At 39.0% G+C, this 15,181-nt stretch overlaps 1 protein-coding gene across 1 annotated transcript in view; it reads right to left on the bottom strand.

Annotated features, from left to right (window-relative positions):
• Positions 1-5,084: 5,084 nt before the first annotated feature.
• The window catches only part of helb (helicase (DNA) B), a 19,376-nt gene continuing 9,279 nt past the window's right edge, over positions 5,085-15,181 (bottom strand). Inside the window, exons 5-15 of the mRNA XM_063009024.1 lie at positions 12,931-13,099; positions 12,286-12,427; positions 11,231-11,379; positions 10,367-10,380; positions 10,097-10,161; positions 8,872-8,931; positions 8,558-8,714; positions 7,915-8,058; positions 7,156-7,491; positions 6,791-7,015; positions 5,085-5,371 (exon numbers count right to left, since the gene is read on the bottom strand). Coding sequence (XP_062865094.1) covers positions 5,267-5,371; positions 6,791-7,015; positions 7,156-7,491; positions 7,915-8,058; positions 8,558-8,714; positions 8,872-8,931; positions 10,097-10,161; positions 10,367-10,380; positions 11,231-11,379; positions 12,286-12,427; positions 12,931-13,099 — 1,566 coding nt within the window. The 3' untranslated portion in view covers positions 5,085-5,266. The remainder of the gene's footprint in view (positions 5,372-6,790; positions 7,016-7,155; positions 7,492-7,914; positions 8,059-8,557; positions 8,715-8,871; positions 8,932-10,096; positions 10,162-10,366; positions 10,381-11,230; positions 11,380-12,285; positions 12,428-12,930; positions 13,100-15,181) is intronic.

Consider the following 15,181-nt stretch of genomic DNA (forward strand, 5'->3'; position numbering starts at 1 on the left):
TTGGTTTTCAACAAAAGCACTTTTTGGGATTTAGAGCAGGGGGTTTCAACCTGTGGGGGGGCAAGTACCTGTCCAGGGGGGCGCGACATTACGAGATTTGTTTTTACTAAAACTAAAGCAATTCATTTTTCACTCACAGGATATATACACTATATTGCCAAAAGTATTAACTCACCCATCCAAATAATTGAATTCAGGTGTTCCAATCACATCCATGGCCACAGGTGTATAAAACCAAGCACCTACACATGCAGACTGCTTCTACAAACATTAGTGAAAGAATGGGTCGCTCTCAGGAGCTCAGTGAATTCCAGCGTGGTACCGTGATAGGATGCCACCTGTGCAACAAGTCCAGTCATGAAATATCCTTCCTACTAAATATTCCAGTCAACTGTCAGTGGTATTATAACAAAGTGGAAGTGATTGGGAACGACAGCAACTCAGCCACGAAGTGGTAAACCACGTAAAATGACAGAGCGGGGTCGGCGGATGCTGAGGCGCATAGCGCGCAGAGGTCGGCAACTTTCTGCAGTCATTCGCTACAGACCTCCAAATTTCATGTGACCTTCAGATTAGCTCAAGAACGGTGCGTAGAGAGCTTCACAGAATGGGTTTCCATGGCCGAGCAGCTGCATCCGAGCCTTACATCACAGTGCGCAACGCAAAGCGTCGGACTCTAGAGCAGTGGAGATGTGTTCTCTGGAGTGACGAATCACGCTTCTCCATCTGGCAATCCAATGAACGAGTCTGGGTTTGGCGGTTGCCAGGAGAACGCTACTTGTCTGACTGCATTGTGCCAAGTGTAAAGTTTGGTGGAGGGGGGATTATGGTGACCTTACAAATGCGCTTCTGGAAGAATGGTCAAAAATTCCCATAAACACACTCATAAACCTTGTGGAAAGCCTTCCAGAAGAGTTGAAGCTGTTATAGCTGCAAAGGGTGGGCCGACATTATATTAAACCCTATGGATTAAGAATGGGACGTCACTCAAGTTCATATGCATGTGAAGGCAGACGAGCGAATACCTGCACACATGCACGTTTAATGTTATGCAGTTCAGTCAGAAAAAAAAGGACCGTTGGCTAGCAAAACTTAAAAATAGGGTTAACAGTCGAGATAAATCGGTGATAAATCAACTTCCTCCCAGACCCGGACAAACTGCCCCACCTACTGGGGGAGCACAGAGAGAGCTGCACACTAGCAGCACCATGTCTCACACACGCACACACAACTAAGTTTTATTTACCTTATCATATTTATTGTTACTTTTGCACTGTTTTTATTATTATTTTATTCTATTTTATTTTTTGCACCTGTAACTGTTTTGTATATATTTGTTCTCTTATTGTTATGTTTTTTCTCTGTAACTGAGCTTTGGCAATACGAATGTCCTTATTTGTCATACCAATAAAGCTTCCTTTGAGTTTGAGTGTCTTTAAGAGAGGTGTATAGTGGGAGATGCTCTGTTCACAATATCGAAGTGTTTTTCTTGTCAGTCAGCCCTCAGTTTTTACTGTTATTAATGAATGCTGTGGTTTTAAATAAACACCAGCTACTACAGAACATCCTGTGCGACTTGCTTTCTTTACAGTTGGGAGGCTGAATAAAACTGGCTATTACCACAGAGCAGTAGCCAAGTCAGCAATCTCTTGGCTCTTGCGTCTTGACAGACGATCTTAGCAGCTGTTTGTGGATGCATGACACCTGCCTTCGTGACTTATCCTCCGATATTGGAAAGACAGGGGCGACTGCATTTGGAACAGGGAAAGATTATCCCAAGGGTTGTTGAAGAAGATGCAGCTCTGTCTTTCCTGCGTTGATTCATTAGTTCCTTCTCTGTTGTCTTTCGTAGACTGAGGCACCTCTCTATTTGCTCCTGTCCATTGCTATGATCTGGAGGTTGTTCAATGTGACATCTTTATAGTGCGGCTTGGGACGTCCTCGTTGCCGTTGTCCACCAACAAGAGCGCCAAACAGGAGCTGCTTGGGGATACGAGTGTCCTCCATCCGCTTGATATGACCAAGCCACCTCATTCTCCTTTTGCTTAGGATGGTTGCAATGGAGTATTGGTGAGACAACTCAAGAACTCTGGTGTTGGACACATGATCCTGCCACTTAATGCCAAGGATTTTGCATAGGCATCACAGATGGAATGAGTTTAGTTTTCGCACTTGTGCCTTGTAGGTAGTCCATGTCTCTGAGGCATAGAGAAGAGCACTCAGCACACAGGCACCATAGATCTGGGTTTTTGTCTTTGTTGAAAGGTATTTGTTCTGCCATACTCGTTTGGTCAGCCTGCTGAAGGTGGTGGCTGCTTTGCCTATTCTGCAGTTAATTTCCTCATCCAAGGAGACAGAGCTGGTGACTGTAGAGCCCAAGAAGTGATGTCAAGCGTCTCATTATCGAGTGTGATAGGTTTTAGTGCATTATCTGTGCCTTGATAAAGAAAAATCACTGCGTGCCGATCTCAACGCAATATAAAACGTATATATGGCAAGTGTAGAATGCAAACAAAGTAAATCTGAACTCCCTCTTCTCTTAGGCATCCTGATATTAAACTACTATGGGCATGACCAGGAAAAGGACCCTAGCAAGGCAGACATAATACTACAAAGACCACCTGACTGATGCTTTCACTGTTTTATTTAAGCAAAGCAACAATCAACAAACATGATTTGTGTTATTAAATAGCAAACAAAACAATTTACCATTGCATAACATTTTAAATTGTTTCAAAAACATTATAAAGCTTATCTGCCAAGTTATTATTACACTTATTAATGCGCTTTTTGTAGTGATTATACAGTAGAATGTTGCACACAGATGAATCAGCCTTAATTTGTCTTTTTTTTGCATTATTAACATAAGCAAATCAGCAAAATAAACACTGACTATATATTGTAGAAGTATGCAGAACAGGCATACAGTAAAAAGTATGAAGTACTTATAGTACAGAAAGCTGTGATTTAAATGTATCAGAAATTGTTTTTGGTTTTTTAACCTGATCACAATGAACTGGTATGTTTTTATCTTTAAATTTTGTAATCACATGGTGATATACACACATGGTTATACAGTGCAAAATTAAACTGGTTTGACACAACATTTAAGTCATGGTTTGAAGTTTGTATGTAAATATCACCTTATTCTGTTGGAGCTGTTTATGGTACGTCTTAATGCTCAAATACGGAGAGAGGAAAAAATAAAAACACCAGTTACAAAAATATAAACTTATAACCACCTGTTACATATTATTTACAATAATAACCCTACTTTGTAGCAATGTGTAAGTTTTTTTAACAGTTTAAATGATAACAGTAATATATTACCTACAATATTGCCAAACACATTATTTATTTTATTTAATTAAACACCTGTTATAAATGTTTGAGTTTAAACACCTGAATTAGGCACCCAGGTGGTGCAGCGAGATATCCCGCTAGCACACCAGCGCCGAGATTCTGAACTCCTCGGTTCGAAACTCGGCGTTGCCACCGGTCGGCTGGGCGCCATCTGGCGGGCATAATTGGCAGTGCCTGCAGCAGATACTAATTGGCCACCGTATCTGCAGGGTGGGGACCAGACTGTGTGTGGGTGGGATCTTCTTACGCTGTGTAAGGACCCTGACTGGTGGAGGAGACGCCTGTGCAGAATGCAGGGGCAAGAAGAGGAGGGCTGTGCACGTGTCGGAAAAGGCGTGTACAGCCACATGCTCTCCTCGGATGCAATCGGGTATCCCTCAGCAGTGAAAGACAAATTGACTGCGCTGAACTGGGAGGAAAATGGGGAGAAAATACATTAGAAAAATTTATAAATAAACACCTAAATTAAATTAAATTAAATTAACCAGCTTTCATTACAGATTTGATTACTGTAGACTTGTTCAAGCAATAGCATGATCAGACATTAAAAGGTGTCCTAAAGCAAGAAAAAAAATTATACACCAGACAAACTGAGTGACATTTAAATGACTTAATCAGAAATTAGAAATACATGACTTTGACTTTTGCAGTATGTGTACTATTTTAATGTTTTACCACTGCTGTATCCTGGTCAGGATCATGGTGGGTCTGATTTCCTTGGAATCATTGGGCGCAATGAAGAAACACACCGCAGACAGGATGCCAATCCATTGTGGAGCTTTGGCCACCCCTTTAAACTTAGCCAATTATGTCTGTATGTAGATGCTCGACTGGGATACGAACCCTGGAGCCCAGTGGTACTGGGCTAGCATAATTTACTGCTGCGCCATCCAAGTACCTTACATGTAATTTACAAAAGCAATAAAAGTTTTTGTTTAGACAGCAATACACAATAATTGGCTTGTCCAAGGGTGTGATTGTCAGAAGAGATTCCTCATGAACAGTAAGACAGGGATAACAGAGATCAGTGTGTGACTCTCTGTAAGCAATACAGATCTCTGTGTGAACTGCATCATGCAGATGAAAGAAGTGGTCTACACACGTGTCAGAGGATGTGTGTGTTAGTCACAGCCTTGGTTATGAGTGAGGTTCTTGAGAGATACGATTGGGTATTTGGATACGACTAGATTGGGAGGAAAACTTGTAGTTCTACAATTACTGACTGTAGTCCATCTTTTTCTCTACATACCTTTTTACCCTGCTTTCACCCTGTTCTTCAATGGTCATGACCCACACAGGACTACCACAGAGCAGGTATTATTTGGGTGGTGGATCATTCACAGCACTGCAGTGACACTGACATGGTGGTGGTGTGTTAGTGTGTGTTGTGCTGGTATGAGTGAATCTGACACAGCAACGTTGCTGGAGTTTTTAAATACCGTGTCCACTTACTGCCCACTCTATTAGACACTTCTACCTAGTTGGTCCACCTTGTAGATGTAAAGTCAGAGACGATCGCTCATCTACTGCTGCTGTTTGAGTTGGTCATCTTCTAGACCATCAGTGGTCACAGGACGCTGCCCACGGGGCGCTGTTGACTGAATATATTGAAGAACAGCATGAAAGGGGGATAACAAAGTATGCAGAGAAACAAATGGACTACAGTCAGTAATTGTAGAATTACAAAGTGCTTCTATATGGTAAGTGGAGCTGATAAAATGGACAGTGTGTGTAGAAACAAGGAGGTGGTTTTAATGTTATGGCTGATCGGTGTATGTTGCTGTGATGATTGTGCTAGTTAGATGCTAAGCATCTTTGTGATCCATAAAAGCCTAATTAAAACCGAAGCAGAATTAACTCAATAGCCTTTAAATCCTGCTTTGTGCTCTCTTGTTGTTTGCTTTTACGGTTGCTGGTCCTGGTGGGAATCCTGGTTGCTTTTTGGGTAAAGCTGCCTGGGAGTAATTTTGTTTGGCTCATCTTGGGAACACAACAGTGGTGTTTCCACCTGCAAGAAAAGTAACATGTTTTAAATAGAAATGTGGTGACAATACAAAGCAGTATTAGTTCGATGCAAAAATAAGACTTTTTTCACTGCAGGGTACCATATGGTACAGTATGTTTTTATATCTGTGATCCCACATTTAGTAGAAGTTTTCATTGCCAAGTGACCCATACTGTAGGTGTGTTAATGATTAACCAATTAATAGAGATGTAACGATGCACCACAAGACAGTTAAAAATCGGTGCACATGTGCCACGATTCGAATCGGTTATTCATTTACGATGAATCGATATTCACTTTAAACAGCAGAGGGCACTGGCGCTATTCACCTCGCCTGGTTGACGGCACTTCACAAAGTTGCCAGGTAGGGGGATTTTCCAGCCAAATTTATTTATGTGAGGATACTTTCTTTATTTGTATTATTCATTTATTTATATAATGTTGGGTTTGTTTTAAAATTTTATTTTTTTTACACAATAAGCATTATTTGGCATAGTTTGTATAAAAGGGCATTCATTATTTAAATAAATAAAAGATAAGCACAAATACAGTATTTAATTAAAAAAAAAAATCTATAAAAAAAAATCTATAAAAAAATCGTATCGTGAACCCAGTATCGTGAATTGTATCGCATCGTGGGTAGAGTGTATCGTTACATCCCTACCTATTAACCAATAACTGACAAAGAAGTCTTTGATAAAACTGTCATTTAAATTCATTTCCAACTGCTGATACTTCATTTGAATTAGGAGCCACGCCAGGTCAAGTGAAATGTAGTTGTACAGTAATTTTTACACAAGACATCGTCTCAAGGCAACTTTACAGCATCCAGGACCTACAGACCAAAACCCCAGTTGAGCAAGCCGAGGGTGACAATGGCAAGGAAAAACTCTTAAAATGACAGGAAGAAACCTTGACAGGAACCAGACTCAGGACCTCCATCCTTCTTGGGAGAGTGAAGACACTCTTTCTCACTAAATTGACTCACCCACACCCACCTCAGTGAGCATGCATTGAAGCTGTTTTCTGTCTGGATGGAGTCTGACTGCATGTTAAACTCTGCACATGTGGATCTGTGTTTAACTTCATTAGTAAACATCATTTTAACTTCTTAAAAAGATGTTCATATTCTACATTACTGCCACTTTTACTGCCCATTACACTGTTTGTTGTTTAAAAAAGCATAAAGATTTGTTTATATGAAACTGTGTGACCAGACAGCCCCAAGCTGCCTTATGCCACTACACGATCTTTGCCCTGATTTTCGCTCGCCGACTGGTCACTACTTTGCACTTTTGGTTAGATGCTTTCTGCATTTTATTGGTTTGTACTTGTACTTTCTCAATGACAATTAAGTTGTCAAGGCATCATATATTGTATTAATTTTATAAATTGTGTGTAATGAGCCTGTGGCATTCTTACCTTCGGTTGTTTGGGTGGAGTGGGGCAGTTGTCTGTGCAGTTCTCTCGCTTAAACAGACCTGAACCTCCTGACTGTGGGTTGTTGGAACCACCAGCATCCTTCGGGTAACTACCTGGACTCTGCTTAGTCATGCTGTGGGTAGCCCTGGATGGGCCAGGACTTGGCGATGACTTCGATGTGGACTGAGAAGGATGAAAGCCGAAACCTCGTATCGGAGTGTTACACTGCAGTCAGAGAAGGATAGACAGACGGGCAGTAACTAAAACAGCCACTCGTTGTGCCACGACAATGCCAATTAAGTTGTCAAGGCATCATATAGAGTATTAATTTTATAAAGTGTGTAATGAGCCTGTGGCATTCTTACCTTCGGACTCTGCTTAGTCATGCCGTGGTTAGCCCTGGATGGGCCAGGACTTGGCGATGACTGCGGTGTGGACTGAGAAGGATGAAAGCTGAAACCTCGTTGTGGAGTGTAACACTGATCACCAGGCATCCCCAGGTCGCGGACCACGTCCTTGATAAGGCCAGCTAGTCGTGTGTTTCGCCTGGTGTCCTGTCGTTGGATGGTGCTCTTTAAGACGTCGTCTTTCGCTATGACATAAACTCGACTCTGACCCCGCGTGACTGCAGTGTAAACGTGTTTCCAGTTTTGATACCTACTTTCACCAAGGACATAGACAACAGTTTTCTCCTCTGAGCCCTGATGGGAAGAGATCATAACAATATGAACATCACAATGTTTAAATGTATATGAACATGAGCAGTAAAGTACAATTGTGACTAAATACAATTAAGTACAATTAAGTGTCTTGAGGGCCTTGCTCAGGGACCAACAGTGACAATTTAGCAGTGGCAGAAATTAAACCAGCAGCTAAACTCCACTTTGTCCAAATGCATGGTCATGCCCTTTTTGTTTCAGCATGAAGATATGTAAATAAAGACACTCCAACAAATTTGGTGTAGACACACTCCAAATTCTGCCCACTTTATGTAAATATATTTTAATCCTTTAAGTACATAAAAGAATGAAATGCCACTGCTGCATCTTTTAAAGCAGAAAGGGCTTGTGTATGAGTCACAATGCAAGTATAATCCCAGTATAAAAGGTGAAATGGAACTGGACCTGAAAGGTGTGAATAGTTCGGGCCCAGGCATGCTGCAGTTTGCACTCTCTCATTAGCTCTCTGTAGTCCGCCTTCAGCACTTTGTCCTGCTTATTATCTAGGGTCAGGGTTCGACTTCTGCCCTTGCCTTCCACAGTCACATCCTGCCATTAGAAATCCAACACAAAATGTAAACACGAGCAAATAAACATTGAAATAAATAAACATACTAAACACAGACATTTATTGTGGACATTTGTAGACATTTCTTTATAGAAATTGGTTGTATTGTGCCCGGGCGGCACGGTGGCTTAGTAGCACTGTTGCCTCACAGCAAGGAGGTCATTTCTGTGCAGAGTTTGCATGTTCTCCCCGTGTCTGCGTGGGTTTCCTCCGGGAGCTCCGGTTTCCTCCCGCAGTCCAAAAACATGTAGTCAGGTTAATTGGAGACACTAAATTGCCCTATAAATGAATGGGTGTGTGTGCCTTGCACCCATTGAAAAGCTGGGATAGGCTCCAGTACCCCTCCCCCCCGTGACCCTAATTGAATAAGCAGATAAGAAAATGAATGAATGAATGAATGTATTGTGCCCTATGTCTTTCCATTACGTAATGCTGAAAACGAATGCTGTAAAAGTGTGTTTAGTGGTGTGTTTTCTATACCTCTAAAATAAAAAAAATCTCCCCGTTGCATAATCGTTCTTTAACAATCTGCTCCTTATTATTGAGATCCACCGGCTTGCTTTTATCAGTCACATAGCCATTCCTTGTGCAGCAGATCTTATCACCAACTTGAAAATTTTGTTTGTTTTTATGAGTCCTGAAATACAGTTAAAAGACAAAGATCATAAACACTGGCATTAAGAATATTAATGATTAGGAAAATGCATTACAGTAAACTACATTATATTAGTAAATCACTTAACAATACTGGTCAACAATACAAATAATAATTCACGCATTGAGGCTATACTTACTTTGTGTTGTGATCCGAGTAATGTTTGCAGCAAAGCTCGTTGATCAGATTACAGTCGTTTCTATTAATAAAAACATAAAGGGGATCAGTTTTTTTACAGAAATTGCTAAACACTGTATTGATGACTGCAATTCAAGATAAAACTTTGCACAAAACTATTCATGTCTGGCACTTTTTATTTAGAAAGTAAAACAGCTGAGTTTATGCATAGCAGGTTTGGTTTTATTGTCAAGTTTTGATCAGGCATTTGGTCAGGGTTTGTTTATGCATTGTGAGGTTTGTTTATAACATCTAGGGTTTGTTTATATGTTGTAGGGTTTATTTATGTATTGAGCCTTTGTTTATGCCTTTTGGAGTTTGTTGATGCATTGTGGGGTTTGTTTAAGCCATCTAAAGTTTGTTTATGCATTGTGGAGTTTGTTTAAGCCATCTAAAGTTTGTTTATGCATTGTGGAGTTTGTTTATGCATTGTGGGGTTTGTTTAAGCCATCTAAAGTTTGTTTATGCATTGTGGAGTTTGTTTTTGTATTGTGGGGTTTGTTTAAGCCATCTAAAGTTTGTTTATGCATTGTGGAGTTTGTTTTTGTATTGTGGGGTTTGTTTAAGCCATCTAAAGTTTGTTTATGCATTGTGGAGTTTGTTTTTGTATTGTGGGGTTTGTTTAAGCCATCTAAAGTTTGTTTATGCATTGTGGAGTTTGTTTTTGTATTGTGGGGTTTGTTTAAGCCATCTGAAGTTTGTTTATGCATTGTAGAGTTTGTAGGTATATTTATGTATTGAGCATTTGTTTACGCTTTTTTTTAGCTTGTTTATGCATTATGGGGTTTGTTTATGCTTGTTTATGCACTGTTATGAATTTTGACAACACAAAAACAACCTAAGAACACAATGTAGAGAAATTACACTAGACACACTCAATAGTTTCGTTTTTTTATGTAATTCAATATAAGATTGTTTGATTTATTATTAGATTGTTTTAATCAACAATTATTCAAAACTGGAATATTTTAATATGGATATTTAATCCTATAATAACTACAAAACTATTCGTATTAGATTTTCTGTATGGGATTTGATTTTACATTGTTAGTTTACTTTTGCCCTAAATGACTTATGATGTGGAAACTGTAAAATATGTAAAAGACATTATATGCATAGACATTAACCCCAGTCTTTATCCTAAAAAGCCTTCAAATTAAAAATGTGTGCTGAATGAGAACTTTTACCTCCTGAAGGCAACAAACTGTGAGCACGCATCATCCTGTAGGCCAGGGACCGGTCCTCTTTGAAGCTGTAATGTTTTTTCTTCCATTACTCCAGGGGCAGATCCCTCCAGCATTAGAAAAGATTGATCATGTTTTTTCACCTTAGGGACTGTGTCTCCCAACAGTTGTTTTATACAGTTCTGAAGATCTGGAGGTCAAACAAATAAATTGTACAAAGCAGAAATCGGATGACTTGCGAAACACTTGTGACTCGAGTATTTTTCCTTCAACCTGTTTTACAGAAACTATCGAACATTATCCATCTGGGATTTGTATTCATTTAGAAATGATTTTTTAAGCAAATACATTTTTTCAGCATTAAAGATTGTAAAGATTGTAAGATTTGGCAACCATCCCAAACAACAGTCTTTTTAAAGTCTAATTGAATAACAAGGAGTTTAAAAAGCATGTTCTGCCAGTTTCAGCTGCAGGAACATGTGTAACAATGTCTACAGTCAAGCAAGCTTTATCTCACCATGCAGTCAGAGAAGAATAGACAGACAGGCAGTAACTAAAATATCCACTCATTGTGCCATGACATGTCACACTTCGAGGCAGATGAGCTACCCAGAACATGGTACTGGGTCCTACCTACAGTGGGAACAGGTTTACTGAAAACAAAATAGTTGTAAAGAAATGTTGCCTGGTCTGATCAGTCTTAATTTCTGCTGCAACATGTAGATGGTGGGGTCAGAGTTTTGTGTAAACAGCATGAATTTATGGACCCGACCCAGCCAGCCTTTAAGTTCTGTTGCTGACTACAGCATACCTAATCTACCCATCTTATAATAGCTTCATTCAGCATGATAATGCAGCATGTATTAAAGCATATACATGCTGCATTTTCCGTAAACATAAAGAATATTTTAATGGCTTCTCCAGTCACCAGATCTGAATCCACTTTTGGAATGTTGGAGTAGAGCTGCAGCATAAACATGCAGTTGACAAATCTGCAGCACTAGTTTGTTCTTAGGGCAAAATAAGTCCTATCCACTTATATAATGTCATTCTAGTAAAGTGGCCAGTAAATGTATCTTTAACTGAACATGTAAGATATGTAACAGCTTTGGATAGGATATATTAAGATAATTTTACTGTACTTACCATCATCTTTTTCCTGTGTTGAAAGTTGGACCAAAATAAAGCTCTTGTCAGATAACGGCATTGTGAGAGGTTTACGTGGATCCACAACAGCATCAAAGTTCAGCTCACAAAACTTTTTCGTCTGACCAATTTTTGCTATTCTGATACAAAAGACAACAAAACTAACAATTACTACTAAGACAACAATGCAAAAAATTAAAATGATATAAAGCTCCAATAAATAAACAACCAAACTAGTAAACTGTCCAGTTTTAACCATTTGGAATTATCTGGATTTAATTAGACAAAACATTAATGCATTAAAGACATTGACACTAAGGATAAACAACAAAACATAAAAAAAAAAATTAAAACTGGCACTAGGGTGGGACAGCAGTCTAAAACGCTACGCCGTCGCTTTCCGGGTCTCAGCAGTGGCACTGGTATGGCTCAACAGACACAATTGGTCCTGTTTAAAAGAGGAAAGGTTGATAGCCGCTCAGGTAGCGCAGCGGTAAAAACACACGCTGGAACCAGAGCTGGGATCTTGAATACATCGTATCGAATCTCAGCTCTGCCTGCTGGCTAAGGCTGAGCGGCCACACGGACAACGATTGGCCTGTTGTTCAGATATTGGCCTGACTATGCCGGATGGTCTGATTGATGGTGCCTGCACAGAAATGAGAAAAGAGTGCTCTCAGGGTGTGTATCTCTGTACACAACGCTGAGCTACTCCGCACTCATCAAAGTGTAGGTGATAAGATGCATACGGCATGCTGCCCACGTGTCGGAGGGGGCGTGGGTTAGCTTCGTTCTCCTCAATCAGAGCAGGGATCAGCATTGGTGGAGAGTATGCATGACGCAGTTGGGCAATTGGACGCGCTACAAGGGAGAAAAAGGGGAGAAAATGCATAAACAACAATATATAGCAAAATGCAGGGGTCAACAGAGTGTGAAAATGTATATACCATATTTAAATTGGGCTAAATGCTTTAATATGCTGCCGCTATGTTAAAGCCCTGCGTTTAACTTAATTCTAGTTAAATGCAGAACAAAAAATAACTTACAGTCCAGCGTTTTCCACAATTAGCTCCGATTCAGCACGATGGTTGGTGTGCATTTCAATGGCACAGTTCACCCTCTTCAGACTTTCGAACAGATCATAGAGAACGTTCCCTGGGGCAATGCTGGGCAACTGCCTTATATCTCCTTAATTAAAAAAAAGAAAAAAAAATTTAAATATACACTTTGCTCCATAATTACAGGCAGCCCTGGTAAAGGTAAAAAAGATAAGCAAAGCAGCAGTCGAACACACGTGGAGTTTAAGGGAAATGTTAAGTTTAAGGGTACAAATTTCTCAACAAAGGGTGTTGAGTTTTAAAGATTTTGAGTTTAGGGGACATTGAGTTGCAAGGTACTACTGTATTTGTTTCTGTCGCTGGGGTGTTACAATAAGGGTACTTTTCACCATTATTTGAATATTTATGCATGACAGAAGTACAAAATGTGTGTATCCTAAATTAGCTTAAAAATATGTTTAGAGATTTAGAGGTGAGAAGAACTGTGGCAGGCACTGACCTGTTCCATCAACACAAGATAATATACTGTACAGTAATACACTAGCCAGGTTTGTTTGATTTTAATACTTAGGACTACTTTAAAACACAAATACCAACCCTGATATAACACCAATACAATTACTGTGTCCTCACCCAGAATGATGAACTTTTGCAGTTTGGCATACTTGTTGAGCAGGGAGAGGACTGTGTTAAGTATCTGCACACAGACCAGACTGCCCTCATCCACCACCAACACTCGTACATTTGCAAACTTCCACTTTAATGGGTCTTTATTTGATGCATTCTTGTAACTCCAATAAACCTTAAAGCAGAGAATGAAGAAGGATTAATTAAGGTACAACATTCTCAACAAATACCCAGATCACTTCCAACATTCAAACCAAATACAGTAGACCCTTGACTTACAAATTTAATTGGTTCCAAAGGGCTGTTCTTAAGCCAAAATGTTCGTTAGTTAAACCTATTTTTCCCATAAGAAATAATGTAAACAGAACCACTCAAACCACCCCCTTACCTAACCTCTCTAATGTCTTAAATGGTCTTTTTTGTTAAAAATACAAGTATATTTTCCATTAAATCTTAAATTATAAAATAGACATTACTATAATAAACAATACACAGTAGGACTGTACATAACACACACCACATTACAGTACAGTACGTGTGCTTTACTATACACTATCATACATTTCCGCCTTTTTTTTTATAAAATGTATCTACCAGAAACAACAATAACTCTCATATTTCTCTATTATTTCAATAGTGTTGTATTTTGTAGGTGTAATTGCACGAAAGAAAGAATACTTTACTGAGCAGAATTCCTTCTTCTCTCTCACTCACTGTCCACTCACCCTTTGTCTAATACACAGTGACACCTACTGGCAGGAGTAATTATACAACAACTAATAGTAATAGATTTTTTCATTTTCTCATCACTAAGCTTCCTCTGCAACTTCTTTGAGGCCATTTTAATATAGAATTTTACAAAATATAAAGAAAACACCAACGTTGTCCGAATGTTCGCTCACAGTATATATATACACATACAGAGAGAGAGCGAGAGAGACGGTCAAAGTTAACTTGTTCATGAAGTCACATGTTTTGCGAATTTCTGTTCGTAATCCGAAATTTGTTTGTACGTTAAGTTGAAAGAGATCGTTCGTAACCCAAAATGTTCGTATGGTAAACCGTTTGTAACCCAAGGGTCTACTGTACTCAAAAGCATGCTGCTTAAATTACATACATAATAAATACACTGATCAGCCATAACATTAAAACCACCTTGTTCCACACTCACTGTCCATTTTATCAGCTCCACTTACCATATAGAAGCACTTTGTAGTTCTATAATTACTGACTGTAGTCCATCTGTTTCTCTACATACTTTTTTAGCCTGCTTTTGTAGATGTAAAGTCAGAGACGATCTATTGCTGCTGTTTGAGTTAGTCATTTTCTAGACCTTATATATATTTTTTATTTATTTATAATATATACATAAAGTGCTGTGGAAAAGTATTTGCCTCCACTCACTTCTATTTTTTCTATACATTCCAATGTGTAATCTTCTAACTAATGTTATAAGACAAAGAAAACACTAGTAAACACAAAACAAAGCTTTTAAATGATCATTCCATTTATTCAAAATAAAGATTTATTCAAAACTTTTATCACCCATGTGAAAAAGTAATTGCCCCTAAACCCTAAAGTTGTTGTGCCACTCTTGACAGTAAAAACTGAAATTAAATTCTTGCAACTTGCAATGAGTCTTTTATGGAACTGTTAGCTGAAGCAGACCCCTTTTAAAAACAACTAGGCCAGAAGTTTTCCCTATTCTTTCACGGGTTTGATTCTTTTTTCATAATAGCAATGTGCAGCAAAGCAAAAAAAAACTGCATACCCTAATTATTCACTTTACTAAGGACCACCAGAGTGGACAATGTCTAAATCTTTGTTAAGCACATTGGCATTAAAGCATTTTGTTATAAGAATAGCAAAACAAAATGCTTCATGTTAATGTACAGTGGCACCCTTTAACTCAATGTCTCCTAAACTCAAAATCTTTGAAACTCAACACCCTTTGTTGAGAAGTTTGCACCCTGAAACTCAACGTTTCCCTTTAACTCAACATATTGAGTTTGTTTTTTTATTTAGTTATTTATTTAATTTTAAATTAACAATGAAAACTCGCTTTGTTTAGCAAAGCGTCATCAAAGTGTGAATATGAGACGAATCTTAATTTGTGTGGAATGACCGTCAGATTCACTCTGAAAGCTCCACATGTATCTGTGTTCAGCTGGATTTCCCTCACCTGTCTTATAGCTCGGGGTGCTGAGAAAAGCTTAGGGTGGGTTTGATGTATTAAAAGAATGACATAGGAACACTA

Source organism: Trichomycterus rosablanca, chromosome 1 (genome assembly GCF_030014385.1).
Source record: "Trichomycterus rosablanca isolate fTriRos1 chromosome 1, fTriRos1.hap1, whole genome shotgun sequence".
NCBI lineage: Eukaryota > Metazoa > Chordata > Actinopteri > Siluriformes > Trichomycteridae > Trichomycterus > Trichomycterus rosablanca.